This window comes from Pseudochaenichthys georgianus, chromosome 24, assembly GCF_902827115.2.
Source record: "Pseudochaenichthys georgianus chromosome 24, fPseGeo1.2, whole genome shotgun sequence".
NCBI lineage: Eukaryota > Metazoa > Chordata > Actinopteri > Perciformes > Channichthyidae > Pseudochaenichthys > Pseudochaenichthys georgianus.
In genome coordinates this window covers 22029996-22053258 of record NC_047526.1, presented here as the reverse complement: position 1 = coordinate 22053258, position 23263 = coordinate 22029996, and the positions used below count along the sequence as shown (strand labels likewise).

The 23263-nt window shown below is 40.4% G+C and overlaps 1 protein-coding gene across 1 annotated transcript in view; it reads right to left on the bottom strand.

The window, feature by feature from the left end:
- Window positions 1–23263, bottom strand: part of LOC117439831 (structural maintenance of chromosomes protein 6) — a 37344-nt gene that overhangs the window by 10346 nt on the left and 3735 nt on the right. Inside the window, exons 3-14 of the mRNA XM_034075929.2 lie at window positions 14343–14478; window positions 13742–13847; window positions 13365–13501; window positions 13100–13161; window positions 12925–13005; window positions 3403–3504; window positions 1851–1970; window positions 1616–1714; window positions 1301–1447; window positions 839–927; window positions 561–725; window positions 87–265 (exon numbers count right to left, since the gene is read on the bottom strand). Of these exons, the coding sequence (XP_033931820.1) occupies window positions 87–265; window positions 561–725; window positions 839–927; window positions 1301–1447; window positions 1616–1714; window positions 1851–1970; window positions 3403–3504; window positions 12925–13005; window positions 13100–13161; window positions 13365–13501; window positions 13742–13847; window positions 14343–14478 (1423 nt within the window). The remainder of the gene's footprint in view (window positions 1–86; window positions 266–560; window positions 726–838; window positions 928–1300; window positions 1448–1615; window positions 1715–1850; window positions 1971–3402; window positions 3505–12924; window positions 13006–13099; window positions 13162–13364; window positions 13502–13741; window positions 13848–14342; window positions 14479–23263) is intronic.

Below are 23263 nucleotides of genomic sequence, written 5' to 3'. Positions count from 1 at the left end.
AATGGTCCACCTGGTGGGTATATGACTGAGAAATGAAACAGTCCTGGAACATCTATGCCCATTAACAACTGGGACCAAAGTCTTACCCAGAGGCCCTCTGGGTTTTTGCCTGAACTGTCCCTTTCTGCCAGCCTCATCGATGGCGGTCAAGAGTGCGGGCATGTGCTCTCCAAAACGCCGCAGGCGATTGGAGCGACTGCTCTCCATGTTCTGCAGGTTCCTTCTGTTGGCGTCAATGGACTTCTGAAACACATCTTGCTCTCTTCTGGAGACAAAAGGAGGTCATTATGTTAGGCTGTTACCACTTCACAAATGTTACTCCAGGGCCAGAAGGAGCTAATATTTTTATTATCATTATTTATCAGAAGCATTGACAGAACCGAAGGGCTAATGGATGGATTCACATAATGGTATGATTTGCAAAAGATATCCTATTCCAAAATGTATATACATTTACTCCAGCTTTAAAATCAACCGACAGACGCAGTGCCAGGGGCTTATTTAGCTACCACTGGAACCAACACAACTGTACTGACATAATGTAGTGTTTGTTCCCCTACTTCATTTTCCCTTGCTCCTCCGTGGCGCGGCTGCATGCGTGCCGATACTGGTCAATCTGCTGTTCGAGCGTGGAGGTCTGGTGGTTCATGTTTTCCAGCTCGGCCTTTAGCTGCTCCACACGCTCCATTCTGGCCTGGCTCTCTGCTCCTGATTTCTGAGTAATGCTGGAGGGATAAGAAGGAAAAAAAGATGACCATGATATTTTAAGGAGCAAAGAAAATCCCATGTTTTGACTTGAACGCAGCACAAAAGATCCTTTTACAAGATGAGGTCATACCTCAGCTTGAGAACATTTATTCTTGAGGACAGCTGAGCTTTGTCCTTTCCCAGGTCCCTCAAGTGAGCCCTGCACCTGTGAACAGTGACCTAGCACAATCACAGAATCCAGAAGTAGAAACACGGGTCAGTTTACAAGTCACGATGATAGTACTCAACTTTTGATGGTGGTAGACATCTTCACAATGTTTTAAGTTGAGTCCATCTGGACCACATTACACAAATAAAACATGTCAGTACTGGAATTGTGAGCTGTTGATTAAAATGGCGGGCTTTGCCGTAGTACTTTATCGATAAACCGTTCCCCTACTTTCGTGTTCACAACTACCTTATTTGCTGGGGAACGACCATTGCTGCTATGGATATATATTTCAGCACTGTTTAACAACTTTAAATCACTTCCAGTACTGGTATGAAAGGGAATGTACCAATTGTCAGTACAGTGTTTTGTCTGTACTTTTACCTCACTGGAGTTGAGCACGGCATTTTTTTCCCGGGCCTCAGACTTGAGCTGAGCAGATTCGGGCTGAAGCTCCTGGACTTGTTGTGTGATTCCCTCCAACCTTTCCTCGATCTGTCTGTATTTCCCCTCAGCCTCTTCGACCTTATTCTGCATCATGACATAAAAACAGATCAGAGAAATAGGGCGGTTAAAAAGTGAGACAGAAGATTGCTTCGCATGGACAAGTACAAAGTTGCGGTGTTCATGTTTAAACAGAAGCTTTTTAATTGAAATCACACAACTAATTCTGCGGTGAATAATACAGAAATATCCTACCTTCCATTCTTCCACCTTCGCATCGTATTTCTCCGTAGAATGTCTGTCTGATTGCAGCTTCTCCTTTAATGGCTTCAACTCATTCTCCATATCTTGCACCTGCAAAATGAAGTCACTCCAAAATATTAGCTAGATGAATTACCCTTTAAAAAAAGAATATATCCCTTATATCCCAGAGTCCTGGGATACTGAATAAAGGGGGTTGGGAATTCAAAACTGGGAGAAATGATCTCACCAAAACCCAAGCCATTTGATTCTGCAACTCCTCTAGTTTGGTCTCCATTTCATCCAATGATGACAGGTTCTTGAAACGCTCCTCTTTCTCCAGGTACTTCTGCTTCAAGTCTTTCAAGTACTGTAACAGTCATGTAACAATATAAATGGTAATATATATATATTTATAAAACAGTCAAGTCAAATCAAGCAATCTGATTGGTTCTTAGCCGTGATATACTGAGCGTATACCACGGGTAGAATTGTAAGTTACTTTTCACAACAAGTCAGTATCCCTCCGCGTCTGAGAAAAACAGTATACCGTTGGGCTGAAAAGCAAACTGCCTGCAGTTTGCTTTTCATACTGGAACAAGAAAGCAGCGGAGAAGTAACGGGGCAGAAACCCTCCATTTTACGCAGCGGTCCAGACAGACATCAAACGGCAAAACATATTCAGTGTGCAGTTCCTTTGGCATAAGGGCAGGGATATCTAGATACTTTCCAAGGTTTTACATAATGAATTGTGCTACTTTTAAAGCAAGCAACGATGTTTTCAAATCTGTAATCAAAGAGGTCCGCAAAAACACTATCGGCCAATCAGATTGCTTGATTGGACTTGTCAGTTTTATAAATATATTTACATTTCTTCCGTTACGGAACAAATTTACAAAGCATAAGATGGAAACATTTAAGATTAACTTCGACCTCCGGGGGGGTCTTACTATGGAGGAGTGGATTGAGGAGTGCCTATCTCCAGAAAAAAAAGCACCTAAACAACGACATGCAGAGCTACGTAAAGAGCAGGTAGACCAACTGGAAAAGTACCACCATTCAAAAGCTTTCTGATGGGGGTCTTGAAACAAAGCAGAGAAATTATGACCGTTAGTGGCCACAGGTGCAAAAGCTCTCTCGAGAGCTACTGTAAGCCGAATCTCCGGGACCGGAGAAAGTGGAGCAATATTCTCACCACTCTAAGCAACAGCGTAGATCAACCTCAACCTACAAGTAACCACGTAAGCCATGCTACTGATGCTGGACAGGTTTTCAGTGGGTGCACAATAAACGGCAACATACAAATGAATGTAAATAAATAGCCAAATAATGGATCAACGCTCTCTGTCTAATATGTTCGCTAGCTGTTAGTGTTGTTGCATAGCAACCACCTCGCACTATGTTTCGCGCAGAAGGCAACGGAGGGACTATTTTATTTTGAACATCATTATTTACTAATAAAAACTATTTAAATTAGAGTGTGTATTTTTTTTTCATATTGCCACACTTGGTAACCGTTTTATAAAAGCAATAGCTCACTTCAGGCCGTGATATATGCTCATTATATCACAGCTAAGGGGGTTGTCGACCCTCCGCTTGGCGTCGGGCCGAACCACGCCCCTGGTATATATAAATATATTGCTGGTCAAATAGAGTAGTAGACCAACCAAACAAAGTTGTACAAATTATTAACAGTATAGGACTGCTTCAATATAGTTAATTCCTCTCACATGGTCCTTTGAGACATTGTGAATTATTGGTTATAGCTGCATATTATACGAGTCAATCAAACTTTTTCTTACTTGACCATGTTGCTCAACTTTTTCTTCTGTGATACGCTTGGTGGTTTTGATGTGCACAAAGTCCTCTCTCATCTGGTCCAATTGGGTAGATTTCATGAAAAACTGAAAGAGGAATGAAATAAAAACAAAAGTGGAGAAATCAAGATCACAAAAACAAAATGATAAAACATTGTTATTTAAAAAATTATTACTTATTAATGCGAATGCCGTTTGCAGCATTCCACTATAGTACTTCAAATCTTTATTCTTCCCCTTAAACTTATTATTTCAGCCAATACTTTGGCTCTCCATAACTGCAGCTTATTTTCAGCTACAGAAACCATTCAAATATTAAACTATTCAGCTTTTTCAGGGATCGATGGGAAACCTTCCAATTTTTTAAAATATGTTATACTTTTTGAAATATTCAGCTTTTTAAACTCTTTTAACATTGAAGTCAATGGGAGATGCCTTCACTTTTCATACACTTTGCGCCAAATGCTTCTCCTTCCACATAATTTCAGCTAGACACTTCATTCCAACGTTCAAAAGATCACAAAAGATAGCAAAAATCTGAATAGGAATTGAATAGCTGAAGGTCCAGCTATTCAATTCCTATTCAGATTTTTGCTATCTTTTACATTTTTTGAGATATTGAACTTAGTTTGGAGCTTGGTAGCAGATTTTAACATTAGAGTGGATGGAGCAGCTCGTTAAGTCTAGAGCAGAGGTGCCCAGTACGTCGACCAATGCTTTGGGCAATGGGCAATGGCAATGGGCAATGATGATAGATCGCGAGTCATTCATAAAAAAAAAAAATCCAGCTCCGTTAAAATAGAATCCCTGCCATTTAATTCAGGAGTTTCCATGATTGACAGAAAAAGCGACCTATCGCTTTCCAGTCTGTTAACCCAGAATGCAAAGCGATACAAAATCAGTCAAGTGCAGGGAAAACTCAAATTAAGTTAAAGAGACAAACAAGAGACAAACAACAAAATGAGTGCTGGACCGAGAAAAAAGCTAAAAACATACCACTTCCACCCAGAATGGGAGGAAGAATATTTTTTTGTGATTTCACATTCAAAGGTTATTTGCCTTATTTGTAAAGCAAGCGTCGCTTTGCCAAAGAAAGGTAACGTGGAGAGGCATTATCGGAGTGTTCACAAGGCATATGACAGCGACTTCCCTCCGAGTAGCGAGTTGAGAAAGAGAAAGGTCATGTATTATTGCTACACAAACATTATCTCGCAGTCTTAGTGTCGCCAACTCGTTTCTAATATGCAAAAGACAAAACAAATGCGTCTATGGTCGGTGTATTTTTGATCTTTCCAATCGAGACGAGATCTCTCTCTCTCGCCCGTCTGTGTGCGAGGGGGCGGGGCAGTTTACACACAAGCAGCAACACACGGCGGGGATCGCGGAGAGAAGCGCTCCAAGGTGTGGTTAAATGTTACCCATCTTGAGGTGGACAATGCTCGTTACCAAAAGTGTAATAAGAGTTTAGCATGTAAGGGCGATAACATGAGCAATTTGTCTAAACATTTAGCAACAAATGCACCACATTCAGACGGAGGAATGCACCGGGTTCGACTGTCTTTCTTGTAGCTCTGTAGCCCCGTCCACGAGTAACTTTTCCACGTCAGGTGTTTTGTATGCTAGCAGCAACACACAGAGTTAACCTATCTTTATAGCAAATGGTGTAAAGTAACTAAGTTCATAAACTCAACAAGTACTATACTTGGGTACAATTTTGAGATACTTAAGTATTTAAATGTTTTGCTACTTTGTTCTTCTACTCCACTACAGTTCAGAGGTACATGGTGTACTTCTACTCCACTACATGCATTTAATACCTTTAGTTACTTTACAGATCTGGATGAATGATGTGAAATATAATCAAGTGTTAAATCAGACTTTAATTCCACCTGGAGTAAATCCACAAGCTACCCTGCAGTATACAAAGTCATTCAAACTAGCTGCACCTTTACCAGCTTTGAGAACACTTTCATGATCAATCATTATAAAACATATCATATATATTATTCTGAAATGGACCAATCTGCACAATGACTACTTTTACTGTCGCTACTTTCACTATATTTTGATGACAATACTTTATACTTTTACCTGAGTAACATTTTGAATGCAGTACTTTTACTGTAACATAGTATTCCTACACTCTGGTACTTCTACTTTTACTCAAGTACAAGATCTGAGTACTTCTACTTTTACTCTAGTACAAGATCTGAGTGCTTCTACTTTTACTCAAGTACAATATCTATACTTATACCACCTCTGTTTATAGCCTATGAAAAAAAAAAACTATTAGAAAATGAAGGCTAAAGCTAACGTTAGCAGATAGTGACAATGTATGCTAGTTAGCTAGCTCAACGATTCCTTAAATAATATTGCGACAGAAACATTTTTCAGTTCACATCACGCTCTGCCGCTCCGACAGGGAGCTCTGCTCTGAACACCCCGTTCTAACAGCTGTTCTCCAGCGGTCCAGTCTGTGCCACAGTGACTCCGGACCACACAGTTAATATTAACGAACGCACCCGTAGGTAATGTAGCTGCTGAAGCTAGACCATCTTCGCGGAGCAGCAGAGCCTTATTATACATCCGTGAGCAGAGCCGACAGGCAGGAAGACTCGAGCACACAGCTCTCGCTTCATTATAATATATAAAAAAAGAACACCATGCGTGATGGCACATAACAGCTCGCGGCCGCAGATTACTCCGGGTCCCAGACCCCCCCCATACCCCAATAATATTTGTATTGCAGATCTACATGAATCACACAAACGACCTATTTTGGATTCAAAATGGCGAATTTCGCCGAAAGGTGACAAGTTTGCATCCCTGCTTGTTATCCTTTTCATTACAGAGCTGGGAAAATGGTGTATTGATTAGATTCTGATCCGTGCAAGTCCAATTTTAACTGACTTTAGTTCTAATGGTAATGTTAATTTGATTTCAAAGGAATTATTTAAATTAACTCAACATTTCACATGATGGATTAGTGTTCCACATTTTTCCCACTAATTTCTTTTATGATTAGGCCAATGGTAAAGAGAGACATTGATGACCCTGTGTCCTTTTGTTAGTACGTACATTTACAGTTAGTACATTTTGTCTATGGCCTTGGACGGCTTCACTAAGAGTCACCCAGTTCTACCCTGCTACAGTCCGGCTGAGTGCAGTCACAGAGATGCTATGGCTGCTCGACATGACATTAATGGTCTGGTCCGAGAATGGACACCATTTCCTGCTCCCAGAGAGAATGACGCTCCTCAAACTGAACATTAAAGCCGTTGATACTGTCTCACGTGGGTCTGCCCCCCCCCACCGAGCCATGAACTGAAAGCTTGACATCTGCTTTGAACACTTGGAAGCCTCCCTGTCACACCAGCACCAACCCTTGGGTCAGTCAGATGAGACTAACGGCTTCACTTAGGGCATTTGGGTCAGAAATATGACTCTCGTTACCACAGAGTGGGTTGTTTTTTAAGGCTATTCATACTGCTATGCAGAGGATGCCTGTAAGTTGGCAAGCTATTAAAAGCCCCTACTATTTTTAGTATAGGCCTAATGTCAGGGGCCTCTTACTGTCTAATTCTGCATGTATTCACATTATATGGACCATGTTTCCACCTGGTAAAACTAGAGGCTGCACGGAACTCAGGCTACAATACAACCATTCTGTTCTGCTCTGACGATTCAATTGATAGATTCTACATCAAAACAGTTCGTTTTTATTGTTTCCAATGATAACGTCACCTTAAGTGGAGGAATGCAAACCTGTTTTCAAATGTAAGGTTTTGAATTTGTTTGACATTTCTCAGTAATGACACCTTCAGACGCCCACTATCATTCATGCTATGCCTTCAGTGGTAACTCAGATGTTAAGGGGGTTGAAGCTTTTCCTCCTGCATCGGCTATGCTTTGTTTTTTAACAAAGGTATGCATTTCCTGCATAATATATGTTTCTCACAATTGTTTTTTGTGAGCTGGGCACAGGTGATACTGAGTCTTCTCGAGTAATGGATTATGATCTATACCATGCTTACATGGACTTGCATGTTTTATTTCATATCTAACAGAAGTGAGTAAAGAAAGAGATGGGAAAGTGAGAAGAAAGACATGGGAAAGTGAGAAGAGAAAGACATGGGGAAATGAGAAAAGAGGGAGATGAGGAAAGAGGGAGATAAGGATGAGAGAGAGATGAGGAAGAGAGAGGGATGAGGGAGAGAATAGAGAGAGATGTGGAAGAGAGAATAGAGAGAAGAGGGAAGAGAGAATAGAGAGAAGAGGGAAGAGAGGGATAGGAAAGAGAGAAGAGATATTTTCGAGTTGCATACTGATACTGCGTCTTCTCGATTAATAGCTTATAGACGATACCATGTTTAAATAGACTCCTACGTTGTTATTACATTTGTGACATATGTAAGAAAAGGGAGGGGAGAGTCAATTATATTGAGTAATTGATTTCATATTGGAACATTCATTTCTCAAACCTATGTTTTATGGAAGAGGAAATGTACTTATGATAAACTAATCTTTTATCAAACGGTAAATGGTGAATTAATATAACATTTAGAATCATTGAGAAGGGGTTATATCCACAGGGACTAGCTCACATTTAACTTAAAATAACATTTCTCTGCTTTGGACTGATGAGTATATGATTCTTGCATGTTAAATGACTAACACAAACCTTACATTTATGCATGTGCATGTGTCAGGAAGGCTCCCAAATAATTCTGTGGGGCCTAGCCTATTTTTGTAATTGAATGATAATGTGCTGCTAATCCATTAACTTGAGTTGTCTTCACTCAGGAAAACATCCCTATCAAGTGTTAACCCAATAACTAGGACAGCTCTGAAGGCCAAGGGTCAGAGAGAGAGGATCACACTCTCCGGCTGCAGAGAGCACGAGGTCGTTCGAGATGAGGATTCTAATCTTCAACTTTCTGATGAGATGGGATGCTTCTTCATCTTTCTGCTCGGTGGGCTCAAGGAGGTGCAGATGTCTTCCTAACCTCTCCCATCACGGGGGGGGGGGCATCTGGATGTGCCACTTGGAATAGGCAGTTGCACTGCTCTCAATCAGATAGCAGAAGGAATGCAGGAAGATGAGCTTCCATTTCACTGGGGGATCATACAGTGCTCACTGAATGAGCCACACAAAAGCAGAGCAATTGGGGGTGGTGGACATATGGCGCTCTGATGAAGAAGAGTTTTGAGCCAATCAGCACCTCAGTGCTAATCTACAGTATCAGGATGCCTTTACACACCAGACATTCTATGTCATAAAGAGAGGAGGAGAACGAGTCAGGAGGACATGTTCTTCCAGCTCTTGTAAAAAGATAACATTTGAATTGAATGACCAGATGTACAATTAATGATTGTTTTTATATTTCCGATGAACAGATATGTGTTAAATAGTGGTGATAAATATATTTTGTCAGATCAGATTACACTTTCACACTAAACAAAATAAATGAATTGATATTTTCAGATTATAAGGTATTGAACAATAAGATATTTCTAATATTATAACAGATAATGTTACTATCCTTAATTTTCCAGCAATCAGGCTTAACAACACTACTCTTCAACGTATTACCCATGCACAGACAGACCTAAAATGATGTTTCAAGTTTTAAACGTTTAAACCTTCCTTTCCAGGTTTTTACAAAAGTCTTTGAATATTTGCCTAATGTTTCCTTTTCAGATTGTTAAACATTTTGAGAATTGTTTAATTTTCCCTTCAGATTTTGAAATGACATAATGATTGATAGTTGAAGTAATGTAATTATGTTATCATGCCATAGTCTTTTGATTTAATATGTAATGAAGTAAACGTAAAGTAATCCTAAAATTGAGGACACTGTAACTTTGCAGATTACAAATTGATCAAATCACCACTGTGAATTTTATACCTTAACTGTGATTTTATACCTCAGCTGGATCTGTTATGATCCTGATTTTATACCTCACCTGGATCTCTTATGATCCTATGTTTTAAATGCATTTGACTAGTGATTGCCTTAAACTAAATCTTTAAACTGCAAGCTGGTTTTGATTTTATAGTTTGATAAGTGAGATCAATGAATGGTTACATGTTAAAACATATTATTTTAAAGAAGATGTTTTTGCTATTATGCGTCTGTGTTTTATGTGCGTTAATTATTGTGCTTTTGACAACAGATGATCCAAACATTGATGAGAGATGATTTTCTATTGTGATTGTCTGTGTCAATCATTGTGGTTGAATGTTTCAATCTTATTCTACTTTATGATGTAATTGATGTACAGTGGGACCACACTCAAATCTGAAGACGCCTATTGATTTAAGTATTGACCAAATTATTATTAGACTAATGTTTTCAGGTTATCATAAATGATAAAAAGAGTGGACTGTTAGGGATTAATTTTTTGAGTTAATCATTACTTAAGATATTTGACCTTTCGGCCTGTTGACATTTACGACGAACCCTAAGTCTGTTATCTGTCTTAAGGAATGGGAAGTCTCAGCAATTGCTGACATTACCAGTTTTATGACCGGTCAACTCTCGGTCACAGAGCCATAGAGTCAGATAAGTGATTCAGTGCCTCCAGGTGTTCACGTATACCTTCCCCCAATATCTGGGTTGACTCTCTGTAAAACTAGTTAAAAGGTCTACCAAGATGAGAGGGTGATCAGAATTGACATGGCAACCCACCCGTGCAGTCAGAACCTTTGACTGTGTGACTTGTGATGTGAATTTCTCCGGCCGATGCTTGTATTAAATCTCAGTGTTTGACATCAGAACTCCTGCTCGTCCCGTGTCTCCTTCATGAGTCGGTGACTCCCACTGCATTGCTACACAGAAGTTTCCTCCACAGTGCTCATCCTAATTTTCGGCCTTGATGTAACAACATTCAAAATTAAGTAAATGTAATGACATCCACTTAAACACAGACAGTGGCAGAACATCAGTGTTAGTATTATTAGATCTCAGTGCTGCGTTTGACACTGTTGACCACAGCATATTACTAGACCGACTGGAAAAATGGGTGGGACTTTCGGAAACAGTTCTAAATTGGTTTGAATCCTACCTAAAGGACAGAAACAACTTTGTTTCTATAGCTACATACACATCTGAGTTGACAAATATGACATGTGGGGTTCCTCAAGGCTCCATCTTGGGGCCTCTTCTCTTTAACATCTACATGCTACCACTGGCTCAGATAATGAAAAACAACAAAATAAGTTACCATAGCTATGCATATGACACACAAATCTACGTAACAATTTCACCAGGAGACTATGCTCCAATTCAAACACTGAGTAAGTGCATTGAACAAATCAATGAATGGATGTGTCAGAACTTTCTCCAATTAAACAAAGATAAAACTGAGGTAATGGTTTTTGGAGCAGTCGGAACGTATAAAAGTGAGCGCTGAGCTTCTGTCTGCAATGTTAAAACCATCAGATAAAGCCAGAAATCTAGGTGTAGTCATGGACTCTGACCTGAGTTTCAACAGTCACATTAAAACAGTTACTAAATCAGCCTACTATCACCTAAAGAATATATCTAGGATTAAAAGACTAATGTCACAGCAGGATTTGGAAAAACTTGTCCATGCTTTTATCTTCAGTAGACTCGACTACTGCAATGGTGTCTTCACAGGTCTCACTAAAAAATCTATTAGGAAGCTGCAGCTGATTCAGAACGCCGCTGCTCGAGTCCTCACTAACACTAAGAAAGTGGATCACATCAATCCTGTTCTGAAGTCTTTACACTGGCTTCCTGTGTGTCAAAGAATAGATTTCAAAATACTGCTGCTGGTTTATAAAGCACTGAATGGTTTAGGCCCAAATTACATTTCTGACCTCCTGCTAAATTATGAACCATCCAGATCTCTCAGGTCTTCAGGGACTGGTCAGCTTTCTGTCCCCAGAGTCAGAACTAAACATGGTAAAGCAGCGTTCAGTTATTATGCTCCAAATATCTGGAACAAACTCCTAGAAACCTGCAGGTCCGCTGTAACTCTAAATACTTTTAAATCCAGGCTGAAGACTTTTCTTTTTGTCGCTGCTTTTAATTGAACTATTCATATCTTAGACTGCACTGTAACTTTTATCCATGTATTTTTTCTTAATGTCTTTCATTTTTTTTTTATGTTTCTTTTATTATCTTTTACTGTTTTTAAATGCCTTTATCTGAATGTCTTTCATTTTTGTAAAGCACCTTGAATTGCCTGGTGCTGAAAGGTGCTATATAAATAAACTTGCCTTGCCCTTTTCATCCCGGTTACACTTTTCATTTGCCCTGTACGATGGGCGCTGTAAGTGATGAAAATGGGGGATGTTGGCTTATCTGGCACCCGCAGCTCACAGCCAAAGTGCGAGTGAGCGAGCGAGGGAGAGAGGGATCGGTACGCGCTGTTGTTATTAGCATCTGGTGCTAGCTGCTCTAACGGATATTAGAAGAAGATGTTTCTACAATGATATGGAGGGAGAGTCCTCTCCAGTCAGACTGAGGCTGATAACTACAGCTCAGTGAGGTAAAGGACTCCGAGTGTTTAGATAGTTCACTTTAGTCTAAGTTATCTCAGTGGGTCTCAAACGTTTTGATCACAATTTATGTAAACACATATTTCCAAGGCACTCCTTTATAATTATTGGGATAAAACAGGTTTGAAATCATTCCAATGTATACTATAGGACAGTAAACCAAACATATCGTTTTAAACTGGATAAAAAAATATGCATAAATAAAATAGTAAAATAAGATATGAACGAACAACAAAAATAAAATACGTTACATGTATTTGTTATTGGCTATGGTAGGTTATTGGTTATGTTCACATACTTATTTAATTATTAAAATGTAAACCAATCTTTTTCAAATGGGTGTCACTGTTTAGAGTTGTACCCCCTAGATCTAGTCCCTAGTAATTCTGCATAAAGTGCACCAGATTCAAGCATTTTAACAAGGGGAGCCAGAGATATGGAAAATCCACCCAAATGGCCCCAGAAGAGGTTTTTTTTGCTAAATCTGTCTAAAAAGGTCAAATATCACTTGTTTTGCATCAATCTTGATACAGGGTACTTATTATATGTTGTACTTTGGATTCCTAAAGCTTTTAGTCTACTAACCCATCATCCAAGGTTAGTTTTCACTATAAGTACAGAATATTTTTTGGACGGACACTATAATTTACAGTTTTTTACCATGTTCAATCTGAATTTTCTTTAAAATAAATAACATCTATATTGATTCTGACTTTTCTACATCCAACTCACAGGTTTATCATTACTTTGAGAAAAAAGATTATTAATTTAACCCTTTTAGAAGGGCCTGAAACCTGAAAAACAGGCTTGGGGCCTAACAGGTTAAGCTTTTTCTGCATTTTTGTAGCTAAAAGCAGCTGCCATTCAGCTAATAACATATTCAGCTTTTTCTGCATTTTCAGATAAATTCAGCCACACATGTTCACAGTTTACAGCATTCGCACGCATTTTCTGCAGGAAATGCATTTTCTAGTTACCTTGTACTTGTCCCCTTCCCCTTTGGAATGTAGGAAGTATTTGCTCATCTCTTGAGTGAGAACAGAGACAGGGTTGTTGACCTTTGAAAGATCCAGTAACATGGTTATCGTACAGGATTTGCATTTTGATGAAGTTCAACAACATTGCATTGTGTAAGATTTGCATAGCTCTTACCTGTATGTTAAAATTGTCCAGGATAGACAGCAACTCTTCCTTTTTGGTTGAGACAATTTGACCTGTAAGAGGAAAAATAATATTTATGAATACCTTATAATATAGACTGAAGCTGCTTACGGTAGTATTTTTCTTGGTAATATTGAAACACGTTTAATTTTCCTTTGTTTTTGCACCTTGTTCCTATATATGTTGTTGTAGCAGATCAATGTACAGCAGCAGTATCTTCAAAAAAATACAAATTTTTAGAATGAGTCATCTTTACCAGATTTGCTCCTCAGTTTATAGGTTCTCAACCCCTCGCGTGTTATTCTCAGGTCTACAGTGATAGCTGGGCCGTACACCTCAGATTTGAAGGCGTCCCTTCCTTTGTTTCGCAGGGTGATCGAAACATCAGCCGAACTGAGGAAAGAGAGTAACGGACATTACACCTACGTGAATCAAGTGATGCAACTTTTAATTAAGGGTACTTTTGCATGCGACGTTATGAAAAATGTCATATGTATGACATGAGTAGTAGACAAAAGACATTTGATGCGGTATGATATGTGTGGTGCTATAGAGCAAATTCATGGAATATTTGTTTATACTAGAACTTCTGGACGTTGGGGGATGCGGGCGAGAAGAGTAAATTATTTATACCTTTCTCCTTCCTTTACAAATCCTTTGAGGGACAATCCTCTGTTGGTGGCATGTGCATTACCGCCTAGGGTAACTATGAGAGCTGTCAGAACGGCACTCTTTCCACCTGTCACACAAGCAGTAAAACATGTTTTAGACACTTTCAAAAACAAGAACATAATGGAAGATAAGACACGAGAACAGAGTGTGTTGCTTGAGTTGAAATACATGATTTAGGTTCAAGCCATTACAAAGATTTAGGGCAAAGTAGATCATTCATTATATGCATATCATAGGTTTACAGAAATACGTCTGATTTTCATGAATACAAGAGAGCAGACAGTGTTAAAAATATCGTATTATTAATGTACAGAAAGACAAGCTACATCCACCACAAACGATTATATTAAACTGTTTAATATCGATTAGTGTAGAGATGATGCAACTCAATTCACTTGCTCATCATTCATAATCTTGCTAACATATGTCTGGTATGATTGTGAACTACATAAACAAACTTAAAGTATTCCAACTAAATTATAGATGACTCAAGATAGTCAGCACTTCTTGGCAACTAATAAACAGTTCACAACAATGAGTATTTAACTTGTATTTCACTTACTTCCATTGTTGCCAACAACAAAGTTCACATTTGAACCAAAAGTGAATGGGCCGAGGTGAGAGTGGCACATGAAGTTCTTCAGTGTGATGCTCTCCACAATCCCTGCATCACTCGCCACCTCACTCACACCCTGCACCTAAACACAGGGGAGCTGGGCATGTCATTTCCCACTAATACATCTCATGCATAGTCATATACAGTGATGCAAACACAGGTATGGTGAAAAAAGAGAGAGCTATTCGAAGCAGAAAAAAAACAGCGTAATAAACCATCTGACAAAGGCCTGTGCTATAATGCTTCAATTAACTGGCTATTCTTTATAATATACTCAGATCAATAGGAGACGGAGATGTTGAGTTATAAATCAAGGGTTTTTATTATTATTTACAGGTAGATATTATACACGTTTGACTTTAAGGGCTTCAGTTTTTCTTCTTCTCCTTTGCTTGCGAAAGTGTTTCTACTGCTTTACGTCTGCTTTACTAACTGCTTTACACAACTGACTGGTGCTGCTGTCATCACGTCACCGGTGCTTATCAGGCTCTAGCTCCGAACCGGCTCTGGAACCGCTTTGGTTCCAGGGCCTCGCAGCGGGGTTACAGCACAGAAGTGCGCTGCATTTGCGCATGACTGATGTGCAACAACATGTGACTCCTCTGTTTGTCTTCTGTTGGTCGCTTGTTAGCAGACCCTTCACGCGATAGCAGAGCAAACAGGTACAGGAGGCGTAGAGCGAGGGATCATTGGTACTTGGTGGCTAATAGCCGCGTTCACACCAAGTACTTTGCCGTACTTAGTGCTGGCACTTATTACCCCAGGGCACTTAGTACAGATCGCGTTCACACCGGAATAAATTCCCTGAGGGAAGATTATGCAAATGAGCTGCTGACGTCACTTCATCTTCTTCTGCTTTGGGTTTACTTGCAAACCACTTCACTGCGGCCGTGTCTCAATTCAGGGGTTGTATCCTTCGGGGTACCCAGCCTACACGGTCCACGGAGGACCCAGCCCACGTAGGCTGGACCGAGCGGCAGGGGCGGCGCCAGGGGGGAGCTAGGGGGTGCTGAAGCACCCCCCAGGATTGCCGAAGCACCCCCTAAGCACCCCCAAGAAATAGGTTGTTTTTTTTTTAAGAAATTATTATTATTTTTATTAAATTAGAAAAAATAGTGATTACATCAATGCAAATGTGAAACAAACAAATGTTTGACTAAAAACATAAAGCCAACACAGGTGATATGATTAGGCCAATGGCCAGCACCCATTCGATTTTTGACCTACCCATAGGCTAAATTACTTTTTGACACTTGAGTGACTTCCTGTTAGCTCGAGCGCCAAATGATTTGCTAACAGCAAAGTGAAAAATTTATCGTTTTTTTAGTCCTTAAACGTCCACGTGTGGACACTCAATCAAAACCACCTGAAAGCGAGAGGGATTCTGCACATAATAGGCCTTGTGAGTACAAGTAGCTTACTTCTGGGTCTCTGTTTCATTCAAGCCCTGCTCTGTGTGTCTGTGTGTGTGTGTGTGTGTGTGTGTGTGTGTGTGTGTGTGTGTGTGTGTGTGTGTGTGTGTGTGTGTGTGTGTGTGTGTGTGTGTGTGTGTGTGTGTGTGTGTGTGTGTGTGTGTGTCACGAGCAATTTTGTGTGCCTGCTCGAGAGAGAGAGAGAGAGAGAGAAAGAGAGAGAGAGAGAGAGAGAGAGAGAGAGAGAGAGCGCAACGGTGGGTATCTACCGGAGATCGTTGTGGTTAGCATCTGGTGCTAGCTAGCCAAGCTAACGGGTATAAGGAGCTTTTTCAACAACAAGGTGGAGGGAGACCTCTCCTGTCAGACTGAGAGTCTCAGATAACCTCAGCTCAGGTGAAGTAAAGAAGTAAAGGACTCTCTGTGTTTAGATAGTTAACTTTAGTCTAGTTATCTCAGTGGGTCTCAAACGGTTTGTTTTAAAAGGGGAGTGATTTGTAAAATGTCTATGAAGAAATAGAAAATCTGTTTACAGTTCTGTTTCATATGGGTGATGAGAGATGTATCCATAGATCTCTTAATGTTGCTCTCAAAGTGCACCAGATTGATGCTTTTAACTTTAATATTTAAAAAAAATCTTCCCGGGGGAGCATCCTCCCGGACCCCACTAGAGGACGTGAGGTCCACTCCCCACTTGTAAAAATAGCACTTTACCCCTGCTTACACCTATATGCCATGAGCAGATTATCGAGCCTTCATTTTAACAGTCGCGGGTGCACTGTTTGTGTGTGTGGGGAGTGTAGAAAATTCAAATGTAGCGCCGGTGCATTAATGGGAAACCCTTAATGTTTGAGCACCCTCTATGAAACGTCAAGCTACCCCACAGCACCCCCTAGAGAAAATCTCTGGCGCCGCCACTGCCGAGCGGCCTACAAAATGCAATAGAGTCTGGCTGCAGACCGCAGCAAGGAGGCGTTTCCTATAGGGGCGTTTCCTATAGTAAACGACGGGAGCCGGCTCTCGCCCGCGAACGAGCCGTTTTTTGTTTTGTTTTTGCGGAGGGATCTAGATCGGCATGAAGGCACATTATGCAATGTGCAATGTGGACATTATCCCGCTTATTACACATGGCCACATTCTCAACAAAGTAACGACATGACTCCCAATAATAATTGAAATGCTTTTATGGATTTAGAAAAAGATTTTATTGATTTAAAAAATAGTTTTATGTATTGATTTAAATTGACATGCATCCGCTAAGAAAAGTAGTACGTTGTTACCGTTTGAACTAACGTAACAACGGCAGGAACTGCTTCTATAGTGTTTTTGAGGAGCTTTTTGATTACAGATTTGAAAACATCGTTGCTTGCTTTAAAAGTAGCACAATTCATTATGTCAAACCTTGAAAGATATCCCTGCCCTAATGCCAAAAGTAACTGGCAACTGAATATATGTCGCCGTAGCTATGATGTCTATGTCTGGACCGCTGCGTAAAAAGGAGGGTTTCTGACCCATTACTTCTCTTCTTACTTCTATAAGAATAAAACACGGAGGACGGAGATCTCTTTTTGTCCCCCTCTTCTCCGCTGCAGCCTAGCAGTTGATCTCAAAGCACGCTCCCCTCTCCTGCAGGGAGAAAAACTATATTTATATAGTAGCCCCTTTTTTTAAATAGTTTCTATAGGTGTTGCCATTTGTTTTGTGTAGCGTGGTTCTACAAGCAAGTCAATGCATTAATTGGGTGGTATCAGAGAGTTACACGGGTCTGTAAATTCAATGAAAACAATTGGCCACAGCAAATCATTTATATTAAACATGTAATTTTTACTTTTGAATACTTTAGTACAAAGGATGTCTTGAATAATTTAAGTGATATATGTGTACACATAAAAATCATTAGTCAAAACAGGGCTACATTTGATTTAATTAAAAGGTATAATATGTGGTAAACTGAAGAGCCCTTTGGGAGCCGAAAGAGCCGGCTCTTCTTGGTGAGCCAAATGATCCGGCTCAGCAAGAAGAGCCGGAATTCCCATCACTAGAACAATGACTTCTTCTGCGAGGATTTATAAAAGCAGCTGGAATCCCTTAAATTGCTATTGGATAAAAAAAAGTTAGGAATCGCCCCTATAGGAAACGCCTCCTTGCTGCGGTCTGCAGCCAGACCCATCTCACAAAATGAGACGGTCTAGCCTACGGAGGGCTTCGTATTTACGTCACGTGATACGCCCCGTTCGGTTGCGCTGCTCCAGCAGCCTGCTAGCAAATTCTAACTCAGCTGAAAAGGATCCAGAAACTTTACTTTTACATTTTTTTTTAGATCACCTTCGGCGATTAATTAAAGAGGACCATGGCCAGGTAAATACGATGAAGCTGTTCCTTTAGCCCCCAGTAATGTTACATTAGTAAGTTAACAAGTAAATTATATATAGATGTAATTTAATCGTATTATTTCATATTTAAAATAAGTCTTAATTTTTCTGTACTAATAAAACAATGTTTTTTTAATGAACAAAATCATGTTGTATAGATTGATTGTCAACAATTGTAGTGTTCTAATCTTAATAGCTGTGATTATAACAGTTTATATTCTCCTTCTTCCCCTAACTCTGCCCAGATGATGTCCCACTGACACCAGGTCAGCACCTCCAGGTCCAGCAGCACCGTGACCCCCCGCTCTGCTGAAATACACAATTAAACATTTTCTATGACCTTTTTGTTGTATTAATAAAATTAAACTGAAGACAGTTTAATGACCTAGAGATACCCTATTATTCCACTGCTTAAAACCTCAGTAAATGAAATAAACAATGTGTTTAACAATTACAATTTAATATTGTATTTTCATCTTATCACAAAGTAGAGGTAAGAATATATCCATCCTCTCTCTGCAGCTTCATGTCTTCTATTATTATAACCTTCATCATTGAGACAGAGGAAATCAATCATGTTATTTAACATCACCAGCAGTAACACAAATATCAGCAAAAGTGTGTTTATGGAGTTGTTTATTTGTATTGTATGTGCAGCAAGTATATAGAAGCAGCTGTTTGGGGAATCAGACAGACTCAAGCTATAATCGTTAAATATCTATTAAAAGAAAGGACACATACAAAATCTAATTCTGAAACTAAGACACAAGTCTGTAGGACGGCAGTAAGCAGAGGTCTGGGTGGAGGATGCTCCTGATCGCCGTTTTGCTTTCTCCAGCACCTCGGGGGGTCCAGGTGGATGGCAGCTCTGTCCTGATGATCCGCTGAGCATTTTTCAGATTAGGGGTCCTTCTCCAGCAGATCCATTTCTCCAGAATTTTCCTAATTACAGAGAAAAACAAGAGAAACATAAAAAAGTGAATTAATCATATTAGACACAGGGTTGCAGAAGTATTATTGCAAAATGTAACTCAGCATTTCAGACAAACAACCCCTAAAGGATCATTTAAAATGATGTACCGTTCTGGTTTTTTAAAAACTAAGAGAAATGACAGTCACACCTGCATCCCTTTGACAGCACGGCACACACCAACATTAAGCAAAAGGCTGCTGTCTATTTGTGATTGTCTTATTATTATTATTATTATTATGGGATCAGGATAAATTAAATACACATTAACCTAAATAAAAGATGATCAAATCTGGTGGAAATATTGAAAATAGGCTTTTTTTTTGCTCTACCTCAAAGCAGCATGAGCTGAATAAAAAGGTTGTAATGTTGTCCCAAAGTTTAATAAACAGTAAAACATTGGAACATGTCAGAGAAATAAATAAAGCTAACAGCAGCTACACGTCAGGGTAGCGTTTTATAAATCCCACCGTACTGTAGGCTATATCGGTCTAAATGTTTTCACTTTGGTCTATGTATGTAATATAAAGTATAACTTATCTATAACAGAGCCAAGATCTCTGTATGACTTTAGTAAACTTCTGAATTGAATAAAAAACAAGTGTAAACAACAGTGCAGTACGTCCCCAGCTGACCCAGAAAGCGACGCAGGTTCTGGTCCAGGCTCTCGTCATCTCACGCCTAGACTACTGCAACTCCCTCCTGGCTGGTCTACCTGCATGTGCCATCCGACCTCTGCAGCTCATCCAGAATGCAGCGGCTCGTCTGGTCTTCAACCTTCCTAAATGTTCCCACACCACTCCGCGCCTCCGCTCCCTCCACTGGCTTCCAGTAACTGCTAGAATTCACTTCAAGACACTGGTACTTGCGTACCATGCTGCGAATGGATCTGGCCCTTCCTACATCCAGGACATGGTTAAACCGTACACCCCAGCGCGTGCACTTCGCTCTGCATCAGCCAAACGACTCGCTGCACCCTCACTGCGAGGGGGACCCAAGTTCCCATCATCAAAAACACGTGGGTTTGCTATCCTGGCTCCTATATGGTGGAATGAGCTCCCCATTGACATCAGGACGGCAGAAAGCTTACACACCTTCCGGCGCAGACTGAAAACTCATCTCTTTCGACTCCACCTCGAGCGATAGAATGACTAACAAAGAACTGCTAACAGAGCACTTATATACTAATAAAGGACTGGCTTATCTAAAGCCAGTTGAGTAGCACTTGAACTGATTGGCTCTATGAAACCTGATGTACTTATATGATTCTGTTTTCCTCAAGGTTGTGTCTTCCTGGTCGAATGTACTTATTGTAAGTCGCTTTGGATAAAAGCGTCAGCTAAATGCAATGTAATGTAATGTCCAGCTAGCTAATTAGCGTCACATATGTATCCGTATTATTTAACGAAAATGTACGTTTTAATGCCCCTTGGGCATTAAACGTAAACGTGACGTGTGTGACGTTAGTTCATTTAAAGTAAGTTAAAACCCAATACTCACATTTATTAGTGATTCCTCCGCTCGCTGCTGCTTTTAAATCCACTCTGCTGGGGAGACCGGAAGCCATTTCATTTGAAAAATACTCCCTCTTCCCTGCGCGCACTGCACCCTGGGATATGGTAGGCCACGGAGTGTACATCAGATGTATCCTTCAAATTGGGGAAAAGTAGGCCGCATTCGGAAGAATCTCGTCTTTTTTAAAAATGACGGCGGAATTGACGTAAGCGGTCTACGAATGCACCCTTCGAAGTATGCAAGCCCTGAATTGAGACACGGCCTGCGTATACTAGTGCTGGAGCGACGCGTCGACTTCAAAATATCGTCGACGACATATTTCCGCGTCGACGCGTCGCTACACACACGTGGGTGTGTAAACAAAGCAACAAGCAGTTCGCAATCGCACTTCAAACACAATGGAGACTGAAACGGCTACCACCTCCTCACAGGATTGCGCACGAAGCCCTCAAACGAAAACATCTCGCCCTAGGTCTTCAAAAGCATGGGAATATTTTAAAGTTAGTCCAAAACGCAAAGATATTGTCATTTGCAGTCTTTGCCAAATGGAGTTGGCATATCACACAAGCACAACGGCTATGTTGGAACATTTAAAGCGGCAGCTAGCTGTGGTGGCTACCATTAGCAGCTAGCATTTGCTCTCCGATTCTTACATAAAAATGGAATTATGGATTATAAATTCAATCATTTTTTTATACATAGACGTTAAAAACCTATGGATTAACCGATTCAGCCGCGTTTTTTCTCATTTTAATGCCATTGAACACGTCTTTTGATCAGATTGACAGCTACGGTGGTGAGACGATCTCCCTAGAAGCCCTGTAAAGGTACGTGTTGTGATGACTGTATTTGCTTCCCCTGTCGCGAGTCCGGATCACTCAGTGATGATACTATATACCTACATAATCTGTGGAGTCTCAGCTTTAATCGGATATCTTGTATGTGCAGCTACGATGAGTAATAAGGGTACTTTTATCTTGAGTTCTGTGCCAATGTCCGTTAGCATTTTTCGCTCATGGGTCATTTAGATGTTTCTTATGAGACTTGTGTTTTGTTTTGGTAAACATGGTTTGTATCGGCAGTTAGCTGAGATTATTTCCGTTAATCTGGTATAACACATTAATAGTTTGTTAAATATTAAGATCCCCTGAGACACAGTATTGTGAACAAATATTTTTTTTACATTACGTTTTTTTTACATTACGTTTTTTATGAATTGAACAACAGAAAAATAATCGTTAGATTAGTCGACTAATCGATCAAATAATCGCCCGATTAATCGTTTTCGAAATAATTGTTTCCCCCCAGCACTAGCGTATACTGCCACCCGAAGTCCCCGGCCGGAAGTCCCCGGAGTTGGGGACTGGCTTCAGTAGAAGCTGCTGGGACTACCAGAACGCCGACACCTCCTCATCTCCACCGCTCCCATGTTTTATTTTGTGTTGCCATAAGTCAGTCTCTCTGCGTTTGTGCGCTGGGCGAATGCTAATAATGCTAATGCGAGGATAATAAAATGGCGGCCCAAAACATTTCAGAGTTTTATGTGGTGTGGTTTGCAATTCGCCCAGCCAATCAGAACTGGGGCACTTTTTTCCCCCAGGAAAGTACCATCTCTCAGCAGGCACTAAAAATGGGGGTAAAAGTTCCCGGTACTCTTTTTGGTGTGAACGCGACATAAGGGGTACTAACGGAACTAAACGCGAAAAGTACGGGGAAAAGTACTCCGTGTGAACGCGGTCCACTAGTCGTGCTCGCGGATGGTTACAAAAATATACTTTGGTGGCCGTTAATAGACTATACGCGGGCGGCCCGCCCAAATAAAGTCTATGTTTTGAAGTGAGAAGTTGACAGTCTGACCGTGAGACCTGATTGGATAACATATTGTACAGCTCGACAGTGACGGTACAAACTAGTGATGGGAATTCCGGCTCTTCTTGGTGAGCCTGATCATTTGGCTCGGCTCACCAAGAAGAGCCGGCTCTTTCGGCTCCCAAACGGCTCTTCAGTTTACCACATATTATACCTTTTAATTAAATCAAATGTAGCCCTGTTTTGACTAATGATTTATATGTGTACACCAGAGGTTGCGCTAGACTTTTTCGCTGCCCGTCATTTTGTCGGACAGGATCGTAACATTTCCGTCAAAATCCATTATTACCCGTCGGTCTGTACACAACTGACGGGGGGGGCGCCACAGCGTAAAGCATAAACTCCCAGACATTTCAATGATTTGTACGGCGTAGTTAGGTCTGGAAACGACATAAGGGCATAACACCGGAGCCCTGCTGCGGGGAAACTTTGGCGCTGTTCTGAGTTTGTTCTAATCCGTCAAAATGACAGACTGCTTTCAGATTTTTCCGTCATTGTCAAAAGAATTCCGTCATAGACGGAATATATTCGGTTAACGCGACCTCTGGTGTACACATATATCACTTAAATTATTCAATACATCCTTTGTACTGAAGTATTCAAAAGTAAAAATTACATGTTTAATATAAATGATTTGCTGTGGCCAATTGTTTTCATTGCATTTACAGACCCTTGTAACTCTCGGATACCACCCAATGAATGCATTGACTTGCTTGTAGAACCACGCTA